The sequence below is a fragment of the Emydura macquarii genome, unplaced genomic scaffold (assembly GCF_026122565.2).
Source record: "Emydura macquarii macquarii isolate MOO-44397 ecotype Brisbane River unplaced genomic scaffold, CSIRO-AGI_Emac_v2 contig_1644, whole genome shotgun sequence".
NCBI lineage: Eukaryota > Metazoa > Chordata > Testudines > Chelidae > Emydura > Emydura macquarii.
In genome coordinates this window covers 24993662-25020653 of record NW_027131781.1, presented here as the reverse complement: position 1 = coordinate 25020653, position 26992 = coordinate 24993662, and the positions used below count along the sequence as shown (strand labels likewise).

General features: G+C 44.9%; 1 protein-coding gene across 10 annotated transcripts in view; it reads left to right on the top strand.

Annotated features, from left to right (window-relative positions):
• The window catches only part of NEO1 (neogenin 1), a 388142-nt gene that overhangs the window by 183533 nt on the left and 177617 nt on the right, over positions 1-26992 (top strand). For all 10 annotated transcript variants that reach the window (XM_067555974.1, XM_067555971.1, XM_067555970.1 and 7 more), the window contains exon 3: positions 8672-8947. In XM_067555974.1, the coding sequence (XP_067412075.1) occupies positions 8672-8947 (276 nt within the window). The remainder of the gene's footprint in view (positions 1-8671; positions 8948-26992) is intronic.

Below are 26992 nucleotides of genomic sequence, written 5' to 3'. Positions count from 1 at the left end.
AGCTCTGCTTCTGAGATCATCCCTAGTTCACTTGAACAATTAAGCACTGATCCTATGTAAACAAGAAGGAACAAGAAGCAAGGTTCTAGTGAAAGGAGCAGCAATTTTGTTGGAACAGACATACCAATACTTAAGTTGCTTCAGAACAATTCACTTGGTTAGAATCTTCACACTTCAAATGCTACACACTTCATCTAGCAAATGCTGAGTGACGGGTCTCTTTGTTATCCAAGCAATCTGTGCTAATTGAGGAATCAACGAGAATTTCTTTGCAGCAGCAGCAGCAAATGACAAGCTTCTGAAATTCTATAGTAGATTCAGAGGCCCTAGTGCTAGGCTGTGATTTAGATCATTCACCCCTTTTCTCTTAATTCACAAATACTGGGAGGGTGAAGACGGATAAAGCTTCCTTGATTCTAATTGCCCCAGATCAGAACTCTGCTACAGTATCCTTAGCTTTTAGGGTTATAGATGTTACTCTTCTACCCACAGCTAAATCTGGTTCAGAGGATTCTTTTTAATGGTTTCTGGTTTAATTTACTACAAGTGATGTTATCCTTTCTAGTTTATTAAACAAAGTGCAGGAAAACTTGGAAGTTATAACACCAGCATTGTTTCTAATGGTGGAATATGAATGAAGTTACAGTCAAAATACACTCAGCTTGGAGTTTGTCTAAACACAGAAGTTGCATTAGTTTTGTTTAAATCAGTTAAAACCTATTTAGTTAAAACTTGTGCAAATCATTAGGTGAACATTCACATTGGTTTAGCTTGCATGTGTAAATGTATCAACTCAAGCTAAACCAATATAAACCAGATTTAAATCAATGTGTCAACACACAGAATCACAATAGTTTCACTATATTGATATAAAATCACACATTTAGTTAAACCAGAGCAACTTTGTGTAGGTCAGCTCACCTACAAAGCGTCAAGTTTTTTATGTAATTTTCCCCAATCAGACACGCGTAATCAGACACAGACACATGCACAATGACAAACATAGAAAAAGAAAAGAGGGGGAAAGGGAGAAAGGAATAGGTACCTTTTCCTGGTGGTAGGTGGGTTATGATTGTCAGCTTCAGACCAGAGTCTTGGTGTTTTCCTTTGGAAGGTAGTCTTTGGCCCATTTGTGGTCAGGTAAGAATGCTCATGAGTGATTGGTAATTTTTGATACCCCAGTATTTAGGTGTCCCAAAATCACTAATCACTTCTGAAAATCTTGATCTAAGTTTCTAAGCCTTATGGATTGTCTATAAGACCTTCAAAACATGAACTGAATGTGATAAATATAACATCTGCTTAAGGCCTTGTCTAAACTGGGGATTTTCCCCAGTTAGACGATGGTATGCAGACAGCAGTGTAGCTGCACTAATGCATACCCCAGCATAGAAAGACAAAACAACTATCATCTCATTGTTTACTTGTGCTATCCATGTTTGTCTGTATTATCTATTGTCTAGTCTTTTAATTAAAACATAAGTTCTTTAGGGCAGAGACCTTCTGTTTGTTGTAAATTTGTAGTGTCTAGCACAGCGAACCCTGACTTAGACACTAATAGAAATAATGATAGCTACAATTTGCACTGGTGCAGCCTGCATACCTTGGTTTTGAACAGCTGCACCGGTGCAAATAATAGCGTATATCATTTTTCTCTTTCTAAATTACAGTTTTTCACCAGTGCAGTTATACTGATTGCTGACTACTAATAGCTGAAAGTCCACAAGGTAGACACGGCCTGAGGGACTGAAACAATAGCATTAAGAAAAAGGACAAGTTTCACTGCTGATATTAGCAGAAACAACAAGCTAATATGATCATCCATATTTGTTGGATGTAGTAACAAATATTGAAGTGTGATACTATAGGAGAACTAACTGGTGTCAATGTTTGCTGGAATGACGAGTAAGGAATTCAAGTGGCCTTTCCCCATTGTCATCTGTGCCTCTGTGGAGAGACATGTATTCCACAGTACCCAAAGCCTCAGATGGTCCAGTGGGGGTTCTTGCTTTCAGGGGCTTTAGGGATTCTAGTCCTGCGTTTTTAGGAGCATGCTTCATGGAAAGATTTATGATCTTAATGGATTGGATTTGCGGGGCGGGGGGGGGGGGGGGTGGAATTTTATATTTTGTGCATTTTATGAGCCATGGGATTATCCATCTCTGCTTCCTATGCACATTAGGCAGTTCATGGGAGTGTGGCTTTCTTTGTTACTTTGATTACCATGAATTCCAGGTGTTTGAAGTGGCAGGGAAGGGGGGAAGGCTGAGCATTGAGTAGAGAAGATAATGGGGGAAGTTTCCCATAAACTTTAGTACCTGCATAATTTAGCCTTAATGGGTTGCACTGTACACTCAGGTGGCAGGGGGGTGTTTGAGGTAGGCTTTCTACAAGCTTTTTTGTTCCTCTTTGAACTAATTTATTCTGTCTTTCCTCATCATTTTGACTTGCAGTGCAGGAGAAATGGCAGCTCTGCTTGTGCCTGTTCTGTTATTTCTGCAGCCACTGATTTGTCTCCCTATGGTTCACAGCTTAATCCTGTAGATTAATTCTAATTTCTTTAGTGATCAAGACATTAACATCCCTTCCTTCTGTACCAAGTGGGTGTCATGAAAACATGTGGTTGGGGTTTAAAATTTTATTTACACAAGATCTATATCAATAAGAAGCCTGAGACTCCATTCATCTTTTTCAGTATTGGAAAGCTTGTTGGTCTGGCATGCCAAATAAATCTGTCATTGCCTTATGCAGCAGATAGCTTTCTTTATCCTCTGAGTTTCAGGATCCATTTTGATAGGGAAATGGAGACTACTGAGCTAAAAAGGAAGTCAGCACATGTTAAGCAACCTCTTGATGGTCTGTTCACATATTCACTAGGCACTATTATGTGGTTATCAGTGCTTTTGCAGAAATTGCATTTGAGCATGTGACTACACTGTAGTGGTCTGAAAGTATTATGTTTAAATATTACCTAATTTCCCTTCATCTTCTCTCACACACTGATTTGGATTTTGTGTGCTGCTAGGCCTAGTTCATTCACTGTAGATTTGGGTACGCTGAGCAGAAAAGAAACCTGAAAATTGGAGTTCTGTAAAGAGCTGACTTGCAAGAGACCTACCTGGTATGTTGTTCTGTTCTCATAGTTTGATACAGAATTATTGTTGGAGGTAACGATTTTTAAACTAGTTATTTACTAGTTTTGCTAGGGAAGCTCTCATCTGGAGTGGCTTTATCAGGATCTATTGAGAGTTGGATGCCAGATCATTTTCATGATCAGAAGAGCTACTTCAGGGCATAAGACAGTGGCCTAATCAATAATTTGGTAACAGTTTATAGAACTACAGTTTTCAAGTAATGAACCAAATTCTTGTTTTTAGGAATAATGGATATATTTAAAATCATTTGATCATAAACTATATGAATGTCCAACTTTTCAGCAATATAAGGTTTCAAAGACTCTTCAGAGCAAGGTTCATGTCTTCCTTTACTTCGTTGTCAAGTATTCTGCTGTTTAACAAAAGTGAGTGAAAGTTCGTAAAATGTCAAAATAACCTGTAACAAATGTTGATGGGAAAAAGTACAAAATGAAGACAGACTGCGTTAGTCCAAACAAAAAGGCCTGCCGATATCACTCAAGGACTATGCTGAGATCAAGTCTGGCAAACAAGAGAAGTGTGGGACCGGAAATCAATGGCCCAAAATTGGTGTGTCAGAAATTAGGCCTGTTTGGCAACCAAAATAATGAGAGGATGGGCTATTTCAGTCCACTACCCTTTTGGGGTTATTAAAAAAAAAAAAAAAAAAAAAAAAATGTGGGGGACATGAACGCAAAAATTGCTGATGGAAAGCATAAAGTTGGCTGCCAACAACCCCCGACTGAAAGACAGGAGAACAGAAAAAATAAGATCTTTACCACCATGGCTACCTCCTCATTGTCTCCTGGGACATTCTGTAACACCGTTGGGCCTTTGTTGTCCTAATCCTGAGAGATGGCCTGACCAGATTGGGCCAGGGAGAAGGAACCCAGATGACATCACCACCTCTACTGTCTTCGGCTAAATCCCAAACACCCACTGGGATGTGAGACTTTGCCTTCCTTCATGTGTCCTTTTCACTCCCCACGTTATTTCTTACCTTCTCTAACCCTCTCCTTTTTCCTTCTGTCTAATAAAAATCTGATTTAGCTGGCTAAAGGCAGTGTTTTGCAACAATGCTGTGAGTCTGTGACCAGAGAGGCAGCAAAATGCTATGTCCTAAACAGCCCGATGCTGGTACAAGTTTGCTAGGTCTTAGAGTGGCTAATAAGACTGTCGTGTTTGTGTCTCTCCAACAGTGAAGTTGCAAATGAGAGTCAACACTAGAGACAAAATTTGCCTTTTTTATCTGTGCCGTTCTTTTCTCTTCCCTGTTGTATGCATTTGTCTTGTTTTGTATCCCAGGAAATGGGATCAGATTTAAACAACAATAGCAATAACAGCTTCAGCCCATCTCAGCTAACTTTTTCTCTTTTCTCTGAAAAGGATTTTTATTACCACCTGGGGGAATGTCAAACTAGATTTTTCCTTCTAAAGATTCTCTTCTGCTAAAGGGAAAGGGATGTTGTATAATGAAGCCTTACTTAATAATTTAAATTTCAAAAGCTTTAACTGTTTTTCCTTATTCCGTATCATTAATAAAACATTAAAAAGTATTTGTAATGGGGTTTTGCCACGGTCTCTATATACCAAACCATGAACTTGTTTAAGATCATTTAATGTTGGTCCCCTTCAGGGTCATGTTAACACCTTCGATTCTTTGGGCTCGTATGGTCCATTGAAATGAACACAACTGATGCTGTTCAGTATTACTTCAATATTTAAAAATTTAGGGAGAAGTGAAGTATTTAGCTGATCTTTTGAACTGTGGATTGGCCAAAGAATTCTTGAGAACTGATCTTAGCAAGGTCAATCTAAATAGTTTGAAATGATAGGAGTAACAGCCCTGATGAGTGCACATATCACCGTCACACTTAGTGAAATGGCATATTAAAGTAGCTGTATTTATATATTCCCCTAGCATCAAATAAAAACAGCCACAATTAAAAGGAAAGGAAAACAGATGGAGAATTGCTACCTGAAAGGAAAAATACATTGAAAAATCCAGACATATAAAGGGATGCTGTATCAAGGCCTTCCTGCTTCATTCCCTGCACACTTCCCAGTTTCATACAAAATTCACAGGGATTAGGTAAGGGATTTTGAGTATTTTACTAGAACTGCAAAAGCAGAGGCCAGTGTTCCTGCAGAGCCCTTCCCTCAACCTCATGAGGATCTTATAAAGTCTACAGGAACCCTCTTGACTTTTCGCTATCCAGCTGCATTATCAATAGACATACGGTGTGTGAAACAAATCCTTATTTAGCTACTCACAATATGAGCTTGGCAAACTGCTGTGCATATTCATTATTCAGGTTTTTCAACTCTGTCACACACAACCTTTTTTCCTGGAAAAAGTAAAGATATTTCTCAGAGGGTGATTTCCATGCTAAAATTTCATCCTTCAACCCCTCAGTTACTTTGATTGTAGAGCTGTGTAATAAAATAGTTGTAATAATTTTATATTGTGGAAAAATATTTTTTATCATTCCTATTTTACTCAGTCTCTTCAACCATTTTTGCTCGAACTTCAAGAAAAAAATCACTAGTTTATCCAGAAAGGGGTAATTTCATCCTGAAAGGTGAAAGCTTCAGAAAATTTTGAGTTTCTGAAGAGATTGGGTTAGAATGGAAATGGTTATGTAATTTTAAGTATGGATAACATAGCTGTTTCCCTTTCTGTGCCACTCATCATCCTATCTGGCAAACTTTTTTCTCTGCTGATCATTTTGTGACTGGGGGGATTTAGTGTCAGATTGTTATCATTCATATGGTTAAATGAAAGAGGAGATGAAGGCCACTGGCAGCAACATCATCAAAACCTAATGTAGTCGTCTGTTCTCCAGCTTCCTTTAAGCAAATGACCACTGTTAGTCTTCAGACATAATCAGGAAAGAGGGAAGATGGCAGAGTGATGGCAAGATAGATGAAAATAACACCAGAAATAATATATCTTAAGGTTGTAAATAGATTAAGATGTGAACATTTAACTTAGGTTTTTGGTCTGGAATACAGATATTCAGTACTCTGAACTGAACATTTTTGTAGTCAACACCTTCACGGTTTACTTTAAACCCTTGCATATCTTTTTGTTTTAGAGTAGACTTTTCAAAGCTAATTTAAAAAACTAGTTTAATATTTACGTTGAATTCCCTTATACTTTGTTATAACGACTCTCCAGTAAGACTGTTTGCATACATTTTATTCTGGTTAGCAAATATATGTACTCAGTAATTAATAGCTTCACTGGGACAACAGCTTTTATAGTCAAAATGCTTTGCTTACTGCATATGTGAGGAAGTAGCATGTGTGCATCATTTGACATCCTTGTTGATCAATTGACTTGTGATTTGTTATTGAAGACACTTACAGTGATTTGTGAATTATGGTGCAAATCTGATCTAGTTGTGTAGTAAATGAAATTACTTTTTCTGCCTTTAGTTAGGTACTAGTGTTCTCTTGATTTTATTTCCACTGAGATTTTTCAGACCATTCTGGAACTCATGGAAATGCAGGGCTGATAGTATGTTTCATCTGCTCTGGAAAACTCAATTGTCTTTGTTTTTAGTAAATTCATTAAAATACTTTACAAAAAATGTTATCATAGAAAACATTTCACTTGCAATGGGTGAATGGAAAGATGATAATACTTTGTAACTTACTTGAAAAAAACTCAAATGCTTGAAAGTCAGGAAATCCATTTAAAATTCTGGCACCAAATTTAATTCTGTTCCTATACAGCCATTTGTTCTCTGCTTACTAATGAGAAACACATATCAGTTGCCACACAAAAGAAACATATCTCTCTGTTCCATATATGAATTACAAGAATGTGGTATTGAATCATATGCTACAACCAATATTCACACATCTAGGATATACTGTGTACAGAGTTAGTCTTACCTTGTAAGATGGATGGGTTATCATGATGTCTAATCTGAATGACACGGATACATGGGGTATAATTTTATCACCAGCCTTTATCAGGATTTCTGGCCAATATTAGGAATATCAGTACAGTCCCACCTGTTTTAAAAGATATGGTGTGAGCCCCAGCTCATGTGATGTGGTGAACAGAGGGCAGGATTATTTCTCTGTTACATTTGTAGAAAGTAAGATGATCTCATACTTGAAGCATGGGTTTCTGGTCTGCATCCAGTGGGTGGGCTGGGTTTGCAAACTGGTATGTAATTTCCTCAGGGTTTGTGGCTTGTACTGGAAAATTTAGATTTGGGTGGGGGGAGAGTCAAAGAAGTTTGTGTTGGAACTTGAAGTAAATTTCCTGATTTATGAGCATTTAGGGTTTTTAAACTCTAACATTCTGTTAGGGCGTTAAAGGGAAATAATTTCATTCTTTTCCTAAATGAGCTTGTGTCTAGGCATTTTGTTAGGCCTTTTAAACAAATTTTGAAGACTGCAGAGCAATCCATTTTTGTTAGTGTTTCAGCTAGATGTGTTGGTTTATTTTACAAATACAGTTTAACGTCAGCAGAGTATGCAAAACACAAGATTTATGCTTTAGTGCTGCATTCAGGGATGACTTTTTTGTCATGCAAGGAAATAAATGCACAAAAATACATAAATGCAAAGTTAAGGCTGACAATGTAAACTCTAACATATGAAGAAATTCAAAAGCTACATTAGTCATCAGCAGTATTTTAAGTTTGATGATTTCAAAGGGGCATAAGAGAGTTGAGTTATGCACCTCATTCCTATGGAGTTTCAATGAGATTTAGGCTTCTTTGGAAATCCCAGCTAAATGACTGTGAAGTTAATGTATACCTTTGTCATTTGTGTAGTAAATACTGATAATGTTGCAATGGGGGCACACTTCTGACTTTTGAATTTAAATTCTTAACTTCAGGATTTGGGAAAGAAGAGCATTCCAGAAGCCAACTCTTCTTTCCCAAGGTGTGCGTAATGTCTTGTGATAATTTCAAGCTTTGTGCTCAGAGGAGCAAAGGGACTGCTGCTTGATAAAGCCCAGGGGTGCGTGGCACTCAGAAAAAGTCTGAGAGCAAGTGGGGCAATGTGCACAGTCCCTCTCTGAGCTCCTGGTGTTATTCTGCACCTCTGCTTACTTGGACCAGTGGCTAGATGTCATAATTTGGCCCAAAGCATATGTAACATGATGTCCAAGTGGGGTCTTGTCTAGGCTTCACCAGTTATTTTTGAGGTACTGTTTGCTTCCTAGGGACACAGAGAGGGAACACACAGGGGGAAGTAGGTGAATTTTCTTTTCATGTCTCCTCCTTCTCCCATATAGAGGCTTTCACAATCTGGCCCTCTGTGTTTCTTTCCCCCGATAAAACATGTTTAATCTGTCTCATATAGAATCTGTGTTGTATTCACTTGTTTATATAAGCAATTTTTTTTCTGTTTCTTGTTCTCATCCATAGCTGCTGATTCTAGTGAAATGGAGTGCAACTTTAAAAATATTTTTGTCAGGCTTAGAAATCAGATTGCTGGTCTGACTCAGAATTGTGGTAGTTTGACATCATTTTGATTTCCCATTCTCTTTTCACCTTCCTGTCCAGGACTTCCAAGGTTCACCAGTCAGCCAGAATCAACATCTGTCTATAGAGGAAACAGCGTAATTCTGAACTGTGAGGTCAATGCTGATCTGGTACCATTTGTGAGATGGGAGCAGGACCGTCAGCCGCTCTTTCTGGATGACCGTATATTCACACTACCAAGTGGAGCTCTAATCATTAGCAATGTTACAGATGGGGATGGAGGACTCTATCGCTGTGTCATTGAAAGTGGCGGATCCCCCAAATACAGTGATGAAGCAGAGCTTAAAGTTCTTCCAGGTACTAATTTATTTTTTAAAAGACTTTTTTTCCTCATCTTTCTATTTGCATACTTGTGTGTTCTCCTTTAATGATAAGATGAAAGGAAAACATAATAGGAACACTTACCAGATGGAAGGAAAGGAAATGTGGCAAGCAGCAGTCTGCTGCCAAATGGCAGCTAGGCCTTACAATGTGACAGAAGTAATGACAGCCCTAAAGTAATCAAGAAAAAAGTACTGGGAAAGAGTTCCTATAAAAGGCTCCCTATATTGAAGAGCTTCATTTGTGAGCAGGCAATTATAAAGAAAGGGGCTAGTCACTCTTTTGAAGCAAGACATATAGATAGGCATCTTCAGGTTTTCCAGAATGGAGCCTGGTATTTGAAATAGCTATGCCCAAGATTTTCAGAAGTGATTGGTGTTTGTGATTGCCTCAGTTTTGGGGTACACAGCTTGAAGCATTTCAGAGAGGCCTAATTTTCAGAAAGTACTGAGCATCTAGCTGCTGAAAATCAGGCCCCTTCAAGATGTCTCCAGTTGAGCACCCAAAAATGGAGACACCCAAACTCAGTAGCTACTTCGGAAAATATTTGACCATGTTTATCTTTTTCACAGATTACCTTTTTAGAATAAAGCTAAGGTGCAACTACAACATGAACTGGTTGCAATTTAGTATATTTACTGCAAACAGAACAGCAGTATGACTAGATGTTCTAACAAGAACACATCTATAAAAGCATATCAGAAATAAAACATTGATTTGGGTGCCAGGTCCAATCCATAGCTCTTGTGACCAATATAAGAGCTTGTTTTACGTGGGCTTTCCCATTGATTGTGCAGAAGCTTTGAATTTTTCCTTCTAACCTTTTTTGATGGTTTGGAGTTCTGATTCCACTGTTTGAAAATCTGCCGCACTTGGGTCACTTTCAGGCTAGTTAAATTGCTATGGAAAACTTAAAAATCCTCTGAGTTGTAGCTGCTTTTGATGCCCATTAAAAACCAGGGCATGTACATTACTTAGAAAAATCAGGTTTCCAAGCAAGTTTAGTTTTAGTAGTTTTATAAAAGTCTTTAGATTGCCTTATTGCAATGGCTGGTATTTTTTCTGTCCTTGGGATAAAGTTTGAGTCCCTTTTTAATAGGCTTCAAACCATGATAGAATTCTTCTTTAAACTTGCTACACCTTGCTTTTAAAATATTTCTGTGTATTTGCAGGGCCTTTCAGACGAGCTCTAACGATTTCCAGGTTTGGGGTGATAAGGATTTTTCAGAATTTCTATCATGTTATGTAGCTGTCCTACATTATATATTAGATTATATTATTGCACACGATACTCATGTTAGGGACTACACTTAATGACTTCTCTTTCCTTGTCTGGGAAAATGTGAAAATGTTGAAAATGAAGTTGTGTATCTACGGAGAGGCCATTTCAATCTTCTCTTGAATTTAGTGTCTGTCTTTTTGAATGGAAATCAAATTGTCCTGTGGAATGTTCTGTGTTACTATGTCTTGGCTGGACACAGGTAATTGATTGCTCAGTGAGATTCACTTGAATGAAAGAACTATCTGTAAGGCTCTTTAATCCATTCTCTCCCACATTGTAAATCAGTGCCTGTCACCTGGTCTACACTAGATAAATTTAACTAGTTAAAGCCCCTAGAATATTTGTAAAACACCGAGAATATATTGCATTTACTGAATCAGGAATTATAGGATAGATACCCAGAGAACGTTGCCATTTACATTTTTCAGTGCTGATGTGGGCCAAAACTTAAACCAATTTAGCATGATCAGTGTGGATGCATGATTGTTCAACCAACCAGTTGACTTGCAAATGGTTTAATTCTAGTGTTGACATGACCTACGTGAGAATATTAAAACATTTAAATGGTATCCACAATTTAAACACTTTATGAAAACTGAATAATCATGTTAACCTAAATGTTAAGCTTAGCTTAAAGCATCCACACTGCCCTTTAGAAATGCCCTTCCCCCAAAAGCTAAACTGTGAGAAACACTAGTACTTGTCATATTGGCACAAGCTTCTAATATGTTAAATTAACAAATTAGAAGTTTGCACCAATAGGCTAAGTTCTTAGGCTGGGTCTACACTTGCAAATTTGGTTCTTTTTGGCACCAGGTCTTCACTGCTGCTCAGAGCAAGGTTTTGTAACAGTGCTGAAAATTCATGAGCCCCATTTACAACAGCACGTACACCAGTGCTGGTGCTGAGTCAGTGGTTCTGTTGCAGAAGAGTGAGCCTGGAATGTGCTAGTGCAAAGAGGCTATTTGTCCCAAAATATTATGTTAATATATAATGTTAATAACAGACAGTTCTATCTTCGAGTGATTGCTCATATCCATTCCAATATAGGTGAGTGCATGCCCCGTGCACTGGTTCCCGGAACTTTTTTCCCCTTAGCAAGCCCCGTAGGGTCGGCTTAGGCGCCCCCTGGAGTGCCGCGCTCATGCCACGGTACATAGGGCGCTGCTGACCCCGTGGGCCCTCAGTTCCTTCTTTCCGCCTGTGACGGATCCTGGAACGTCTGCCTCTTGCTCTACGCAAGTAGCATCCACTTTGAATTCCATTGTAGTTAGTTAAGTGACTGTTTATTAGAGTTAAGTAGTATAGTTGTTGAACGTTTAGTGTTAGATAGATAAGTAGATAGCCTCAGGGCTTAAGGTTGGGCCATGCCTGGCTCAATCGGCTTTAAACCCTACGCCGCTTGCGGCAAGGTTTTTTCCATGAGTGACCCTCCCGATCGCTGCCTCTGCTGCCTCGGAGAGCAGCATAGAAAGGACAGATGTAAGATCTGTAAGGCCTTCAAACCGCGCACCCAAAAGGAGAGGGATGCACGTTTGAGGGCCATACTCATGGAGTCTGTGCTTCAGCCGGACTCAGAACCGACGTGTTCCCCTGCGGCACAGAGCGTCTCCTTGGTGCGGAGTGCTCCACCGTCACCAATGACAACCCACCCAGTGCCGAGAAAGAAGAAGCACATCACAATGTGCCAGGACTCTCCCTCATCGCCCACCCAGCCTGGGGGGAGTCAGGAGATGCACCAGCCACGTGCCATGGAGATTACACCGGCATCTCCCTGCAGGGAGCCTCCCCCGACTCCTGGGGTTGGGGGCGCGCACCTGCAAGGGCCGTCGACGCCAGAGACGTTCGTTGCGGCACGTGCAGTCATGGGCACACCCACGCCTCCGTCCCCCCCCCCCCCTCGGCCGAGGGTGCAGGGACTCGCGTCCTGGGGTAAACCCACGCTGCATGGCCCCAGTGGGTGGCAGAGACAGGTGTCGAAGTCTCCCCCCAGACGGTCACGGAAGGTGGAGAGTGTGGGCTCCCCTCCCAGCTCCGACACCGAGTCGTCAAGCTCCTCGACGCCGCGGCACGGAGGGCAGTCGAGGGGTTCACGCAAGAGGCGACGACGATACAGTTCCACCTCATGTGGGGGTTGCAGTTCCAGCCCCAGCACCGAGTCTAGGTCGGTACCGGTCCAGATCCCCGGTACGCAGCCCGATGCGGATCCCGGCGCCTGACAAGACAGAACACGATCGGCACCAGTCCGGATCCCCAGCAGGCAGCCCGGCGCGAATCCCGGTTCCCAAATCCCAACGCACTCAACACCAGTCTGAATCTCCGGCACCGGCAGGGAGTCCACCTCCAGAACAGACACGATGGCACTGGTCCTGATCCCCGGACCATAGTCCGGCGAGGATCCCGGTGCTGAAGGACTCGGCACCGACGGCGACAACGGCACCGCACCACCGCTCGCTGTCTGGGGAGTCGGAGATGGCACCGAAGCGGCACCGCCAGCACCGCTCCCAGTCCCCTGAGGGGCAAGCGCCGCCGCAAGACCTTGGTGCAGAGGCGGCGCTCATCTTCTAGCTCTTCCAGCCGCTCACCCCCCTGCTGGCATCGCAGGCGTCGGCACTGATGATCCTCCTTGTCGTCATCTCGGGATCGGTCATCAACCAGGGCAGGCAAAGGCCATCGATGCAAGCACCGATCCAGCGGCTCAGGGTCTCGTCCCTACCATTGGGAGACATCCCAGTCGGCACCGATATCGGCACCGGCTTGGCCACAGGCTCCTTGGCAGTGGCCTTACTGGGGGTCTTGGGGGAACCAGATGGGCCAGGGTACGATGTCGGTTCACTCTTCAGTGGCCCAACCGGCACCCCCCCTTCCAAGCGAACCACACAAGGGCCATTCCTCAGAGGAGGAATCGGACCCTGGGGAGGGTCCCTCCACAGGGCCCCTCCCACAATCCTCCTCCCCTGACGATGCGGCCGCCAGGGACCATAGGGCACCTGTTCCTGACTTTAAAGCTTACCAGGAACTACTAAGGAGGGTAGCCAGTAATCTGAGCCTCAAGCTCAAGGAGTTATCTGAAGAGGAGGACCCCCTATTCGGTGTCTCCGGGTCAGCAGGGCCCTCTAGAGTCACCCTGCCAGTGCACGAGAGGGTCTTGAAGCTGGCCAAGGCCCTCTGGCAAACCCCTGCATCGGTTGCCCCTATATCCAAGGGCGCCGAAAAAAAGTACTGTGTTCCCGCGGAGGGGTTTGAGTACTTGTATACACACCCTGCTCCGGGAATGCTCGTGGTTAATGCCACCAACCAACGAGAAAGGCAGGGGTCCCAGGGCAATACCCCCAAGAACAAAGATTACAAAAAACTAGATCTTTTCGTCTGCAAGGTCTATTCTATGGGGCCCCTGCAGCTGAGGATCGCAAATCATCAGGTGCTCCTTGGCAGATATAACTTGAACCTCTGGTCCTCCTTACAGAGGTTCACGCAGGGAGTACCACAGGACCAGGCGGCAGACTTTGCAACTGTTACCGACGAGGGTGCTGCAGTGGCCGGGGCAGCCTCACAAGCGGCCAGTGATGCGGCAGACACTGCCAGCAGAGCCATAGCTTTGGCCATTGTAATGTAGTGGTGTTCCTGGTTCTTGTCATCGGGACTATCACAAGAGGTCCAGCAGTCCATCCAGGACTTGCTCTTTGATGGTGCTGGCCTCTTTTCTGAAAAGACTAATGACAAACTGCATGCCCTAAAAGATTCCAGGGCCACGTTGAGATCTCTAGGGCTGTACACCCCTCAGGCCTCGAGGCATCAGTCTCGGCCACAAGCCCAGCAGCCTGCCCCAAGACTGCTTCCCAGACCCGCTCAACCCAGGAGGGGTCGAGATCGGTATAGGCGGCCTAACAGACAGGACCACCAAGAGTCCTCGATGGGCTCCCAACAAGGCCCGTCCAAGAGGCGCAACAACAAATGCCAATTTTGATGGCGCGCCCGAGGGTGGCACTCTTACCGTCCCATTAGATCCAACCCTACTGTTCGCCCACAGACTAAGGCTGTACTACACCGAGTGGCAGAACATCACCTTCAACCGCTGGGTCCTCAGTGTAGTGTGCAGTGGCTAAGCCCTTCAACTTACGGTCTTCCCCCCCAGACTCTCCCCCTACCCCGTCCCTCTTCAGGGACCCCTCTCACGAGCAACTCCTCATACAGAAAGTGAACTCGCTCCTCCGCCTAGGAGCTGTGGAGGAGGTTTCCCCACAGGAAAGGGGAAAGGGGTTCTATTCACGTTATTTCCTCATTCCCAAGGCGAAGGGGGGCCTGAGGCCCATTTTAGACCGCCACCTGAACAGATTTATCAGGCGTCTCAGATTCCATATGGTCTCCCTAGCCTCTATCATTCCCGCTCTGGATCCAGGGGATTGGTTTGCTGCCCTCGATTTAAAGGACACTTACTTTCATATTACAATCCTTCCTGGTCACTGAAGGTTCCTCTGGTTTGTGGTAGCTGGCTCGCACTCCCAGTTCTTCACCAGGGTGTTCACGAAGTGTATGGCAGTAGTGGCGGCCTACCTGCGTCGCAGAGGGGTTCAGATCTTCTCCTACCTGGACGACTGGTTGATCCGGGGCAAGTCCAGGACCCATGTGAGGAACAGCCTGGAGCTCACCTGCACAACATGCACCAAACTGGGGCTGCTCATCAACGAGCAGAAATCGATTCTCACCCCGGTGCAGCGCATAGACTTTATCGGGGCCACCCTTGATGCCACCCAGGCCAGAGCCTTCCTCCCACAGCCTCGCTTCAAGGCGATGGCTGCCATAATTGACGATCTCCACAGGTCCCCCACGACGACAGCCAGGCATTGCCTTCAGCTGTTGGGACACATGGCGGCCTGTACATATGTGGTGAGGCTGGCTCGCCTCAAGCTCAGGCCTCTCCAGGCGTGGTTAGCCTCAGTGTATGCACCAGCCAGGCACTCACTAAACAGGGTAATCACAGTTCCCACACAGGTACTGACCTCTTTGGTATGGTGGAAGGACCCAGGGGAGTCCCTTTCAGGGACTTGGCACCCACAGTAACCCTAATTAAGGACGCTTTGGATATGGGGTGGGGAGCCCACATCAGCTCTGACCTGAGCACCCACATCAATGTCCGGGAGCTCAGGGCAGTCCGGCTCGCCTGCAAGGTGTTCCTCAGATTCCTGAGAGGCAGGATGGTGCAGGTCCTCACGGACAATACAACAGCCATGTTCTACATGAACAGGCCGGGGGGGGGGACACGCGCTCCTCAGCCCCTTTGCCAGGACGCCATGCGAATTTGGGACTTTGCGGTGAGGCACGACTTCCACATATCTGCATCTCACCTCCCGGGGATCAGGAACAACGAGGCAGACGACTTCAGCAGGTCGTTTCTACCTCGACACGACTGGTCTCTACACCTGGAGGTGATAAGTTTTATCTTCCGCAAGTGGGGTGTTCCCCGACTGGATCTGTTCACGTCATCCTGGAACAAGAAGTGCCCGAGGTTTTGCTCGCTTCGGGGTCGTGAGCCGGGCTCCATTTCCAATGCGTTTCTTATAGAATGGATGGGGACCCTCATGTATGCGTTACCCCCCATTCCACTACTGCCCAAAGTCCTCTTGAAGATCAAGAGAGACAAAGCGGACATCATATTGATCGCCCCAGCCTGGCTGAGACAACACTGGTTCAGCGTGCTGCTGGAGCTGTCCATCGCCTCGCCACTTCCGCTCCCGAGGCATTATGACCTGCTCTCCCAGGACCAAGGCCGCCTGCTGCACCCGGACCTGGACTCCCTCCACCTGACAGCATGGAGACTCTCTGGCTGACGGAGGGAGAGAGAGCCTACTCGGCGCAGGTCTAACAGGTTCTGCTGGGTAGCAGAAAACCTTCCACTCAGGTGGTGTACCGAGCCAAGTGGAAGCGGTTTACCTGTTGGGCAGAGTCCCGGGGAATCCCACCGAGCTGCTCGCCCATACAGGCGATCTTGGAGTACCTGCTCCATCTAAAGCTCCAGGGTCTAGCATTGGCTTCCCTAAAGGTACACCTGGTGGCCATCTCTGCCTTCCACCAGCCAATGGAAGGGAGGTCATTATTCTCACACCGCATGTCCGTCAGGTTCCTTAAAGGGGTGGAGAGGCTGTACCTACAGGTCTGTGACCCTGTACCTCCCTGGGACCTGAACCTGGTCCTCACCATGCTGACAGGACCCCCCTTCGAGCCCATGGCTACATGCCCGCTGCTCATCCTCTCATGGAAGGTATCCTTCCTGGTGGCCATCACATCGGCTATAAGGGTCTCCGAGATAAGGGCCTTGACCTCGGAGCCCCCCTGTACTGTCTTTTATAAAGACAAGGTGCGACTGAGACCCCACCCGGCTTTCCTGCCCAAGGTGGTGTCCCAGTTTCATTATAACCAGGATATCTTCCTCCCTGTGTTTTTTCCTAAACCATACGGTTCGGAGGAGGAACGGAGATGGCACTCGCTGGACGTGAGACGAGCCCTCGCCCACTGCATCGAGTGGACCCGACCGTTCTGGAAGTCGATGCAGCTGTTCGTGGCCCTGGCAGACCGAATGAAGGGCTCACCCGTTTCCACCCAGCGCATCTCCACCTGGATCACCGCCTGTATCAGGACCTGTTACGAGCGGGCGAAGGTGCCGCTTCCAGGAGTTGTGTCAGTGCACTCAACCAGAGCCCAGGCCTTGTCAGTGGCCTTCCTGGAAAGAGTGCCCCTGCAGGACATCTGCAAAGCAGCTACCTGGTCGTCGGTGCACACCTTCACATCCCACTACGCCATCGTGCAGCAGGCGAGAGAGGATGCGGGCTTCGGCAGGGCCGTGCTGATGAGAGCAGCTCGCCACTGACTCCTACCCACCTCCAAGGTATGGTTATTTAATCACCTATATTGGAATGGATATGAGCAGTCACTCAAAGATAGAAAACAGGGTTACTTACCAGTAACTGTTGTTCTTCGAGATGTGTTGCTCATATCCATTCCAAACCCACCCTCCGTCCCCACTGTCGGAGTCGGCAGAAAGAGGGGACTGAGGGCCCGCGGGGTCGGCAGCACCCTATGTACCGCACCATGAGCGCGGCACTCCAGGGGGCACCTAAGCCGACCCTACGGGGCTTGCTAAGGGGAAAAAAGTTACGGGAACCAGTGCACGGGGTGTGCACTCACCTATATTGGAATGGATATGAGCAACACATCTCGAAGAACAACAGTTACTGGTAAGTAACCCTGTTTATTCTTCATAATTTTAATTTCATATGAATGACTAGACATTGGCAGCAAATGTATTTCAGCATCATTTTACACACAGAAAACACATCTCTGCAATTGTACGCTCTAGGAAAGGAGAAAAGAGCAAGAAAATAGTTTTTCTTTGAATAACAACTTCACAAACCTTTTACGTGTAGTATCTGCATAAATACATTTTGGGATAGGCTGTGCATGTAGAAACTCTTATATTTCATGACTGGATGAAATTAGATGTGTCTTCCTTATAGTGAGTGGAAACGCTGAAACATATTGACAACTAGTGCAAAACCTAATTTATATCAGTATTTCAAGCTACCAGTTTGAGATCCAAAAGTTGCAAACTCCAGTTTTCGTAGCAATCAGTTTTGTAACAGGCAAAAAACATCAAATGAGAATAAACCAGATACTTCAATATATCTGCTTTATTCTCAGCTATAGTTGTTTTTATTAATTTTGTGTGTGCGCGCCATAAGAATTGGAAAATTTGTAGACTTGAGTCTATTTGAAATCTTTTTGCTTCAGGTTCTTCCTGTTTGGAACAAATGAACTTCTCCTCACTCCCCCATCCACACAGGCAAATGGGTGCTTCTTTTTTGGTTCAAAACGATATCTCTTAGGAGAAGCCTGTCCTAAACTAAGTCCTCCTTTCACTTTTTATCCAGCAGGACATTGATTTCTGAGTTCTACAATTACAAAGCAATTACTTTCTAATATAGGAATGCAAGGAGAAAATGCCTGTATTGTGGCACCAGTCTTTCCTAGTCTTAAGCAGAATTGAACTGCTTCTCATGTGATTGGCTTGCCTGGGGCATGAGTACACCCCTCTGACTCTATGTAATCATGCGGGCCTCTCACACCAGCATCAAGAACCAGAAAAGACTTACTGCAGTCCTTTCCAAAGTTCACTGCATGACCCATCAGGATGTCCAGCTAGCTAGTTGTTGTTATACTGCAATAGTGTCTATTGGCCCCAATCAGGGATTGCAGCTCTATTGTACATATCATATGCACACACTCATGAAAAGATAATCTCTGCCCCAAATAATTTACATTCTTATGTATATGACAACAGATATAAAACAAAGGGGGCAGGGGGCACAAAGTGAAACGATAAATGTAATAAGCAAGTCTTAATACACTAATTGTCTAGCCATGGTTGACTGTTTTGGCATCATGACATGACAAAGGTGAATTTTGAGGAGTGATTTGAAGGAAGACAACATAATGGCTCTGCAGACTTTTATAGGGAATTCCTTTCATAAGGGATGGTATAAGAAAAGTGCAAAGATGTTTGAGGGAAAATTGGAGTGATGGGCGATAAACGTTGGCATTGTTCGCAGAGCAGAGATAGGAGTTGATGGCTCAAAAGTATATAAGAGGTGATAGGTAAGGTAAGGTGAAACCTTGAAGGTCTTTTAAAGAAGACGACAAGTAGTTTGTATTTGATACAATGGAGCAGTGAGTGTGAAAGGAGAAATTAGAAGGGTGGGCTTGGTGAGGTCAGAGTGGTGAGCCCAGGAATATGATCTTTGCAATAGTATTTTGAAGATTGTCTGTCAACTAACTTCTTCCTTCGTAGTGGGTGAGAAACAAATGCACACACAGATTACTAGGTATTGATCTTATGGTGGTTAGTGTGACATAAATACTCTCAAAAGGCTCTGCCTGAAGTCCTGGTGCTTGAAAGGCTAGTATTAGCAGGAGAAGACCGGTAACTAAAGTGGTAGAAATGTTGTTAGTTTCTAGGGAATGTTATAGGTTCTTTGTTAAAATTATGTACTGCAATAGGGACAAGGGATACAAACCAAAGTCCTGTTCCATCCTGATGATACTGGAATTCTTCCAGGATAGGGTCAAAGAACACCCTCAGTGGGTAAACTTTAGCTCTAGGTAATAGCAGCATCTTTTCTCTAGGGTTACATACTGGGTTATTGTGGATACATCTACACAACAAAAAAGACCCACTGCAGCGAGTCTCGGAGTCGAAATCAACTGACTTGAGCTTCCATGACTCATGTTGCAGGCCTAAAAATAACAATGTAGACATTCTGGCGTGGACTGGTGCCTGGGCTCTGAAATCTGGCGAGGAGGGAGAGTCTTGGACCCCGGGCACCAGCCTGAGCATCTGCACTACTATTTTTAGCTCCTGAGTGCGAGCCCCAAAAGCCTAACCCAGTTGACCCGGGTTCTGAGACTTGCTGCCATAGGGTGTTTTGGCTATGTAGATGTACCTTAAATTTTTCAGTGGGGCAGAAAAAATGTCAATTTGTCTCGAGAAAATTTTACACTTCTGGGCCTGCAATTTAATGCAGAGTAGACTGTTGCCCTATTTTCAAGCCAATGGATGGCTTATTTCTCAATTCTGGCTGTCAGCATAGGTGGCCTTTTTTGATAACCATCGCCTATGCTAGAAGAAGGTGGGTAAATTGGCAGTTGGCTTGTTCTAACGTTCTTTCTAGGTTGGCTGATCCTGAGAACCGATCTCATTTTCAGACTCAAGGTGAATTCAGAGTTCCATATGAGCAAGAACTTTTTCCTCCCAACCTCTCCCCTAATTTTAAATATCCAAAAGCACAGTTTAGTATTTTAATGTCCTTACCACTAGTATCTACTGAAATAAGGAGCCTTTGGTCCTTGGATGTTCGTAGTTTTTACAAGCGACCTTAGACAGGAAAAAGCTGTCTCCTTCTTGTTTAGCACATGGCTTGTATTACTGAAGCATACAAATCAGTCAGTTTGACTTCTTTCTCTGGGCTGACTCTTCCACAGGGATTTCATTTTCACAGGCAGAAAGCGAGTTGGTATCTATCTTTAGTATTTGTAGGTCTGGCAGAATTCAGTGTTAAAGGGATACATGATGGTCAACATCATTTCAGCTGACACTGAAATCGACGAAAAAATGTGTCTATCAGTAACAGTCGGTGGGAATGCAACCTCCTCTGCATGCACCTGTGGGTATCGGGGGCACAAGGAGTTCTCGTGGACCCACTCCCATGACAGTAGAGAGGCAGAGAACTTTCTGTGCTGCCACAGGGCTGGTGACACCCAATCCCTGCAGGCACAAGGTACTGTGTGGAGGCTGCAGTCCTGGCAGGGCAGAGCAGAGATCCCTGGCCAGACCCACAAGGAAGAGTATGAATCTTCTGCCACAGAGAAGGCCACCCTGCTAGTGAATGGCTCTGTCACAAACAGGAGTCATTTAGCAGTGGGTTAGGCTCTCCCATGGCAGGGGACTTGTAATCCTTCTTGCAGCCCTGGCTGGGGGTCTGCTGCTCTGCCCCACCAGGGTCGCAGCTCTCCACTCACCTTACACTTGCAGGGCTGAGTGTCACTGGCCCTGTGGCTGTGCAGCCAGCCCTGTGCAGCTCCTTTGTCACAATCCTGCTCACTCACTCATCAACCATGAGTGTGGGAGCCATCCCTGGGCAGGTACTGTTCAGCAGCAGCCCGTGGCTGGGGACTTCTCCTCCTCCTTGTAGTCCTGGCCTGGGCCAGAACCTCAGCTTCCCCCACACCTCGTGCCTTGGGCCCCTCAGCCTCCTTTATCAGTACTGTGCTGAACCTAACCCCAACCCCCCTTAATTTCCCACAGCTGTAAAAATAAAAACAGTTACAAATAGAAAAACAATATTAAAAATAAAAATAGGTAAAACTAAAAAATATTTTTAAAAATAAAAAAGATATTCATCATCTCCATTAGAAAAAATAAAAATCAAATTCTGTCATTCCTAACTATTTGACAGGCAGCCACCTGAAAACATTCTATACACATCTTTCTGAAGTACTACAAAATAATTGCCAGTGCATCTTCAAATGCTGCCAGTAAAGACTGTCCCAGGTTTAGTGGAGTGAGGAAAGAGGAATTAATTCAAGCATGTCATCATGAGCCCATCTTGACGTTTTAAAATTCTGCTTCACAGAGCCTGTTAGTCCCGGATGTGGGAACCTAGAGCAGAAAGAGTACTATAATTGAAGTTCCCACCACAGGGTCCTGTAGTCTGTTGTGAAGTTTGGACCTATCAGTTATTGTATAAGTGTTTAGTTATTTGCGTGATGGTCCCTTTTATATTCTTCTGAGGGTTTACATATGCGCACCATGCGTCCCGAGCCATGAGATTTTAAAAGTAGTAGTGTTCGCTGGTCTGCACATGTGCCCCTGGCTCACCTCATGGTTTTGCCCGAAGTGATAAAGGGCGGGCGCACCGACTGTGTATCCAGTTCCTTCTCACCAGCGCATGGTATGGGTCAGAACGATTAGTGTCCTCTTGTATGTGACGCACTTTAAAAAGCTATAGAGTTGTACAGAATTAGTTTTACAGTATTTTATTGTTTTTACTGTTTATATATTAGTTTTGGTAGTTTAGTAGTTTTCGGAATAGGATTGGGACTCTTCTGGGGAGATTTTGTTTCAACACATGGGTACTGGACTATGCCGAAGACTCCAGGCTTTAAAATTTACTTCTGCTGCCGGTAGTGTACATCAATGCTGCCTCGACTGCTTGGGAGAAGCCAATATTTCATCCGATGCAGCATCTGCCAGTCTTTCTCAAGACATATCGAAGAAGGCCGTACTCGCTGCCTCTAGAAGTACCTCTTGCAAGTTGCCATGAAACCTTATTTGGACCCAGGCTTGGCAGCCCTTCTGTACATTGTCCTGAGGCAGCCAGGGGTGCGCCTCCAATAACAGACTCTCAGTCCAGCACCGGCAGTATCACCGCTATGGACCCTGAGCTGGGGCCTACTTGGGAGGCAAGGAAGCATGCACATAAGCATGGCAAGAAATCTTCCTTTAACCCCAAGAAGGAGAGGCTCCTTTCACAAGTTCCAGTTATGGGGGGGCAGCACAATCTAAAGTGCACAGGCACGAAAAGATACCACAGAAAGCAAGAGATCCATCAGTCCTGGGTACTGACCTGCATGCACCGTCAACACCAACATCCCACCGAGCTCAAGAGCTGTCTGCTCTGGGGAAGATCATTGTTCCTATACCAGTTCTGGACACTGAGAGAATACCCTTAATTCCAGGGAGGTTGGGAAAAGTGCCAGAGCCCCAAGAAGTGTTTGCTTTGGGAGAGCCTAGGTCTCTGTGACATCTGGGACCATCTACTTCCAGGGAGACTTTATCTCCTGCGCAGGGCAACCTTCACCCCCTGCTCTAGCAGCGTACACATTTCCACCGGCTCCACCAGTATCGTTGATGGATTCCAAAACCGCTGAATAGATTCCAAAATTACATATTAAGGTAACACAATACACCAAAATCCCCCTCAGCACAAATACACACATTGAAGTAACCAATATTGTAATACCATACGATAGGAATAACAGCCTGAAATGTTTCCATTTCACATGAGATGATGAATCTCGTGGGATGCTGACAGCAAGCAAGTTCTTATTTTTAAATTAACACAATATAAACACAAACATCCATACACAAACATCTAGCTTTATTAACCCAGGCTTATACATTCTATTTGTTTATATAAGAATCATTATTCTTTGTTCTTTTCAGTCTTCCTTCCCTTTGACTCATCAACTGGTCCTTCTGCTCTGTCACAAAGAAGACTGCTACCATTGCTGTTTTGTTTCTTTAGTGATTTCTCAGCTCGTCTTTTCTTGGTGTTTTCTGCAATTTCAGCTCTTTCCGTTCTTTTCAATGACTCTTCTACTCACTCTGGCACCTTCCACTCATGCTGACTAAAGCCTGTCAGCTCTCTGCCTTATATACAGATTTTGACCTTTTCTGATTGGTTGCTTTTTCAATCCTATCCATTAGCATATCCATTCACCAGTCAGCTTTAAGCTCTCCTGATTGGTCCTTTGTTATTGACCAATCACAGCCACTAAACTCTTCTGTCAATCAAACTGGACCTGTTCACTAGAACCCTTAAAACTATAAACAATTATATATTTATGTACACCTTAACATTATGATTCACTGTTACCACTCTAATCTTGCCAATTAGAACAAGTTACATTCTTGATCTTTTTCCCTGCTTCAACTGGTGGTGACAGAACGGTGTCCTTGGTTCTGCATTCCTTACACAGAATAGGACAGCTGAAAAAAATCTCTTGTATCAGCATAGTAAACAGTCTTTCTGTTGTGGCCAAGACTTGCCTATCCCTCCTTGGGTACATGGCCTTGTGCACATATGCCACTGCGTTCAATCGCCTCCACCTTCGCTGCTTCCAGATGTGGCTCCAGAAAGTTTACTCACCCCCTGCCCTTATGGACCTTATGCTGAGGGCAGTACTCTCTTCTCTCCTGTGGTGGATAGACCTATGGTGGGTTTGCTTTGGAATCGCCTTTCTCCCCTTCTTCCTGGACAGGACGATAATCACCAATGCATCCCTAGTAGGATGGGGAGTGCATGTGGGAGACCACATAACACAGGGAACATGGACTCCTCCAGAATCCAGGATACACATCAACATTCTGGAACTCGGGACATTAAGGGAGCCGTGCCAAACATTTCTTCCATCCATCCAGTCCCATCATGTTCTTACCGTGTTGGACAACTTCACCATTGTTTACCACATCAATAAACAGGGGCACGACATCCACTGCCCCATGTACAGAGGCAGTCAACCTCTGGAATTGGTGCATTACCTCTAGATCCTGTTATCTGTGGCCTATCTCCCAGGGACTCAGAATGTGATTGCAGACTCACTTAGCAGACTGTTTGTGGTGGATCACGAGTGGGAACTCCACGACACCATAGAATGTGATACCTTTGACCAGTGGGGGACTGCGACCAGGGACCTCTTTGCCTCCCCGTCAACAACATATGTAGTACATACTGTTCAACCATTCCATCTTCATAGAATCATAGAATATTAGAGTTGGCAGGGACCTCAGGAGGTCATCTAGTCCAACCCCCTGCTCAAAGCAGGACTAACCTTAGTTAAATCATCCCAACCAGGGCTTTGTCAAGCCACAGCTTAAAAACTTCTAAAGACAGAGATTCCATGACCTCTCTAGATAACCCATTCCAATGCTTCACCACCCTCCTAGTGAAAAACATTTTCCTAATAGCCAACCTAGACCTCCCCCACTGCAACTTGAGACCATTCCTCCTTGTTCTGTCTACTACCACCACTGAGAACAGCCTAGCTCCATCCTCCCTGGAACCCCCTTTCAGGTAGTTAAAGGCAGCTATCAAATCCCCCCTCATTCTTCTCTTTTGCAGACTAAACAAGCCTAGTTCCCTCAGCCTCTCCTCATAAGTCTTGTGCTCCAGCCCCCTAATCATTTTTGTTGCCCTCCGCTGGACTCTCTCCAACTTGTCCACATCCTTTTTGTAATGGGGGGCCCAAAACTGGACACAATACTCGAAATGCGGCCTCACCAATGCCGAATAGAGGGGAATATTCACTTCCCTCAATCTGCTGGCAATGCTCCTACTAATGCAGCCCAATATGCTATTAGCCTTCTTGGCAACCAGGGCACACTGCTGACTCATATCCAGCTTCTTATCCACTGTAACCCCGAGGTCCTTTTCTGCAGAACTGCTGCCTAACCCATCGGTCCCCAGTCTGTAGCTGTGCATGGGATTCTTCCGTCCTAAGTGCAGGACTCTGCACTTGTCCTTGTTGAGCCTCATCAGATTTCTTTTTGCCCAATCCTCCAATTTGTCTAGGTCCCTCTGTATCCTATCCCTACCTTCCAGGGTATCTACCACTCCCCCTAGCTTAGTGTCATCTGCAAACTTGCTGAGGGTGCAATCTACCCCATTCTCCAGATCATTAATGAAGATGTTGAAGAAAACCGACCCCTGGGGCACTCCACTTGTGACTGGCTGCCAGCTAGACATGGAGCCATTGATCACTACCCATTGAGCCTGATGATCTAGCCAGGTCTCTATCCATTTTATAGTTCATTCATCCAACCCATGCTTCTTTAACTTGCTGATAAGAATACTGTGGGAGACTGTATTAAAAGCGTTGCTAAAGTGAAGCTATATCACGTCCACCGCTTTTCCCACATCCACAGAGCCAGACACCTCTTCATAGAAGGCAGTCAGGTTGGTCAGGCATGACTTGCCCTTGGTGAATCCATGTTGACTGTTCTTGATCACCTTCCTCTCTTCCAAGTGCCTTAAAATGGATTCCTTGAGGACCTGCTCCATGATTTTTCGAGGGATTGAGGTGAGGCTGACTGGTCTGTAGTTCCCTGGGTCCTCTTTCTTCCCTTTCTTGAAGATGGACACTATATTTGCCTTTTTCCAATCATCAGGGACCTCCCCCAATCGCCATGTGCTTTCAAAGATAATAGCCAATGGCTCTGAAATCACATCGGCTAACTCCCTCAGCACCCTCGGATGCATTGCATCTGGCCCCATGGACTTGTGTATGTCCAATCTTTCTAAATAGTCTTGGACCTGTTCCTTCAGCACTGAGGGATGTTCACCTCCTCCCCATTCAGTGGTGTCCAGTGCATAGTCTGGGAGCTGACCTTGTCTGTGAAGACAAAGGCAAAAAAGGCATTGAGTACCTCAGCTTTCTCCACATCCTCTGTCACTAGGTTGCCTCCCCCATTCTGTAAGGGGCCCACACTTTCCCTAATCTTCCTCTTGTTGGTAGCATACCTGTAGAAACCCTTCTTGTTCCCTTTCACGTCCCTTGCTAGCTGCAACTCAATTGCACTTTGGCCTTCCTAATTTCATTCCTGCATGTTCGAGCAGTATTTTTATAATCCTCCCTAGTCATCTGACCAAGCTTCCACTTCTTGTAAGCTTCTTTTTGTGTGTTTAAGCTGACCATAGACTTCTTCGTTAAGCCAAGCTGGGCGCCTACCATATTTGCCATTCTTTCTGCACTTCGGGATGGTTTGTTCCTGCACCCTCAATAAGGTTTCTTTAAAATACAGCCAGCTCTCTTGGATTCCATTCCCCCTCATATTAGCCTCCCAGGGGATCTTGCCCATCAGCTCCCTGAGGGAGTCTAAGTCTGCTTTTCTGAAGTGTATGGTCCACATCCTGCTGTTCTCCTTTATTCCTTTTGTCAGGATCCTGAACTTGACCATCTCATGGTCACTGCTGCTTAGGTTGCCACCCACTTCTAGTTCCCCTACCAAATCTTCCCTGTTTCTGAGAAGCAGGTCAAGAGGAGCACGGCCCCTAGTCGGTTGCTCCAGCACTTGCACCAGGAAGTTGTCCGCAACACTTTCCAAAAACTTCTTGGATTGTCTGTGCTCTGCTGTATTGCTCTATCAGCAGATGTCAGGGTGATTGAAGTCCCCCATGAGAACTGGTCCTGTGAACTGGAAACTTTCCCTAGTTGACTGAAAAAAGCCTCATCTACCTCGTCCTCCTGGTCTGGTGGTCTATAACAGACACCCACCATGACATCTCCCTTATTTTTCTTGTTTCTAAGCTTAACCCAGAGACTCTCAACTGGCTTATCTCCAGTTTCATACTGGAGCTCAGAGCAATCATAGTGCTCTCTTACATACAGTAGAATTTCTCCACCCTTTC